The sequence below is a fragment of the Solanum stenotomum genome, chromosome 2 (assembly GCF_019186545.1).
Source record: "Solanum stenotomum isolate F172 chromosome 2, ASM1918654v1, whole genome shotgun sequence".
Taxonomy (NCBI): domain Eukaryota; kingdom Viridiplantae; phylum Streptophyta; class Magnoliopsida; order Solanales; family Solanaceae; genus Solanum; species Solanum stenotomum.
In genome coordinates this window covers 17,864,041-17,867,268 of record NC_064283.1, presented here as the reverse complement: position 1 = coordinate 17,867,268, position 3,228 = coordinate 17,864,041, and the positions used below count along the sequence as shown (strand labels likewise).

The 3,228-nt window shown below is 35.5% G+C and overlaps 1 protein-coding gene across 1 annotated transcript; it reads left to right on the top strand.

The window, feature by feature from the left end:
- The first annotated feature begins 318 nt into the window (after positions 1 to 318).
- On the top strand, positions 319 to 2,667 carry LOC125855773 (uncharacterized). The gene is made up of 4 exons (XM_049535478.1): positions 319 to 713; positions 844 to 1,114; positions 1,204 to 2,127; positions 2,212 to 2,667. Exons 1-4 carry the CDS (start codon positions 319 to 321, stop codon positions 2,665 to 2,667), a joined length of 2,046 nt encoding a protein of 681 aa, XP_049391435.1.
- The last annotated feature ends 561 nt before the right edge of the window (positions 2,668 to 3,228 follow it).

The window sequence follows — 3,228 nt, the reverse complement described above, 5'->3', positions numbered from 1 at the left end:
TTGAAATAATAGGTGATGAGGGAGTTAAGACCTTAACATCTTTTATCTCTACTGAGTATAAATCTATTCACTTGTTTGCTACTGAAAATTGTGAATTGTCTGTTGATGTAATTGATATTGTCATGCATGATGGGTCATTTCTACTTTCACCAACGGTTAATGAGGGCACAGACTGTAGTGAAAGTGAAGATGACTGTAATAATGGAATGGTGTTTAGTTGTTCAGATTATGATACAGATGAATTAGAAAATTTTGTTACTAAAAAAAAAGAGGAATATAACTGATGGTTTGCAAGATTATAAGGAGATTGTTAAGAGTATGGCCTTCAAGGACATAGCTGAAGCAAAAAATTTTTGTAAACTTTATGCTCTAGCTAAGAAGGTAGAACTAGTTGTGTTGAAGAGTGATAAAAAAAGATCGAGATATACATGTGCTGCTGATGGCTGTCCATTTTTACTTCTTATTTCTGGGGATTTGACCACTCCCGGAGTTAGTGTCAAAACACTTGTAGATCATATAGAGTGTGGAATATCATATGATAACTCTTTAGTAGATTACTCAACAATAGCCTTGTATTTCAAGAACAAATTGCAAAGTGACCCCAAGTACAAAGTCAAAGAAATGAAGGCTGATTTACATAGAGTTTTTGAGCTAAATGTAAGTGAAGCAAAGTGCAACAAAGCCAAAAAAGGAGATACTGGAGAGTTTAGAAGGTAGCTTTGTAGACTCTTACAACAAATTAGAGGGTTATGCTATTGAATTGAGAAGTTGTAATACAGGGTCTGACATTGTGATAGATTTGTCTAAAGAGGCACTATCTAATGGTAAGAGAAAATTTCTTAGGATGTATATCTGCTTCAAGGCAATGAAGTTGGGTTTTAAATCTGGGTTAAGACCACTTATTTGGTTAGATGGTACATTCCTTAAAGGAAAAACTAAGGGACTAGTATTGTGTGCTGTTGGTCAAGACAGTATTAACTCTTTCTACCCTCTAACTTGGGCTGTGGTAGATAAAGAGACTAAGAGGACTTGGACATGGTTTATGCAACATTTGCAACATTCACTTGAACTTCAAAATGGTGAAGGACTGACATTCATATCAAATATGCAGAAGGTAATATTATACTACTAATTTGCAATTTATTTACCTTTGCTTGATACTGTTTCTTTTATTAATTTTAGTTGTTTTAATTTGATACTTAGGGGCTGCTTGAAGCAGTAAGGACAATCTTACCTGAAGCACATCAGAGATATTGTGCAAAGCATATTGAGGCAAATTGGTGCAAAAGATGGGGTAAAGGTGAGCTGAAAAAGTTGCTATGGTGGGCTGCATGGTCATCATTTACAGAGGAGTTTGAGGACCAACTTCAAGAGATCAAGGAAGTTAATGGAGAGGCTGGACAAGATTTAATAGACAAGTATCCTCCCAAAGCATGGTGCATAGCCTATTTAGATACAGTGTGCAAAAATCAGGTTGTTGACAATAACTTTACTGAATCATTCAATGCCTGGATACTTGAAGCAAGGTACAAGCCAATTATTGAAATGTTGGAAGACATCAGGGTCAAAATAATGGAGAGGTTGGCAGCAAAAGAGGTTGTTGTGAGAAAGTGGAAAGATGATGGATTTAGTCCCAAAAGTGAATTGTTGTTTATTGAGTATTTGAAGATTTCCAAGGTTTGTAAGGTGAGTGGCAATGGGGATAATGGCTATGAGGTTACTGAAGGTACAGATAGACACATTGTCAACTTAAGAGAGAAAAAATGCACATGCAGAACATGGGATTTGACTGGAATTCCATGTCCACATGCAATTAAGGCCATGGAGCACAAGAAAATGATACCAATGAAAGAAATTCATTGGTATTATAGTAAGGAGGCAGCATTGGCAGATTACAAACACAAGTTACAACATGTTAGGGGAGAACCATTCTGGAAATGTGATCCTTTACATGCCATTGAACCACCTGAATTGGTCAAGCTTGTTGGTAGACCTAAGCTTATGAGGGAAAGAGAAAAAGATGAAGCTATTAAGAGGCAAGGAGTATGGAAGCAAACAAGAAAAGGAAAAGTGATGACATGTAGTAATTGTGGAGAGCAAAATCATAATGCAAGAGGATGTGAAAAGGTAATTTTCATTTAATCTTTAATTTCATCAAATAATTATTCTATTTTACTATTTAATTCTATATCTTTTATTATGATTAATAAGGAAAAACAGGGGAAACAACTTACTAAGAAGCAGGGGAAACAACTTGCTAAGCAAGGAAAAGAATCTGGCAGGGGAAAAAAGAGGCAGCTTAGGAGAGGTTTAGTTGATGAAGATGAAGCTTCTGAGGAAGACATCAACTGCACAGCCCCACAACCAACACAAGAAAGTCAGTTTGGATATGTTTCTTCTAGCAACTATTTTCCAGTAGCTGAGGATGATGATGAAGACCCTAGGCTAAGGCCAAGAACAATCTCAGAAGAAGCTTTTCTAACAAGGTTGAAAAAAAAACATAACCCACAAGAATCAATTGGAAGTAGAGTAATAGGCTTCAGAGGTGACAAATTTGGTGTTAGTGAACCTACAAATCTTCCCATAGAACCAACTGGCTTAACTTGGAATGGACAGAGTGCAGTTACTACAAACCAGCTACAAAAGTTGAGGCCAAGAATGGGATGATGCTATTGTGTTGGTACTGTTTTATATATGTTGGTGCCTATATTGATGTTAAGGCTAAACTTATTTTTTTTGCTATGTTTTGTATAGGCTGGTGCCTTAAATGATGTTAAGGCTAAATTTATTTTTTTGGTATATTTTATGTAGGCTGGTGCCTTAAATGATGTTTTTGTGATGTTTTGGTTGTACTATAGGCTGATGCCTTTAAGGTTAAAATTATAGTTTTGGTACTCTGTTTTACTTCTATTGTTTGTATAGGTTGAGTGTATCAACTAAAACTAACTGTCGTTTTGTTTATATATGACCAAGTGAATGTTATATATAGTGTCTTGTATCTGTTGGGTTCTGTTGATGTACAATGGTATTTTGCTATGGTATACATTTTTTGAGACCATTTTCTCTGTCAATGGTTGACTGCTGTGGTAAATTTCTTTTCCTTTTGGTTCTATATTGAACTGATAAGTAGATGATGATTTACTCAGAGGTAAATTTATTGACTGTTGTGGTAAGATGATGATGATTTAAGAGGGGTATTTAATCGAATCCAAGAGGCATTCCAAAAAT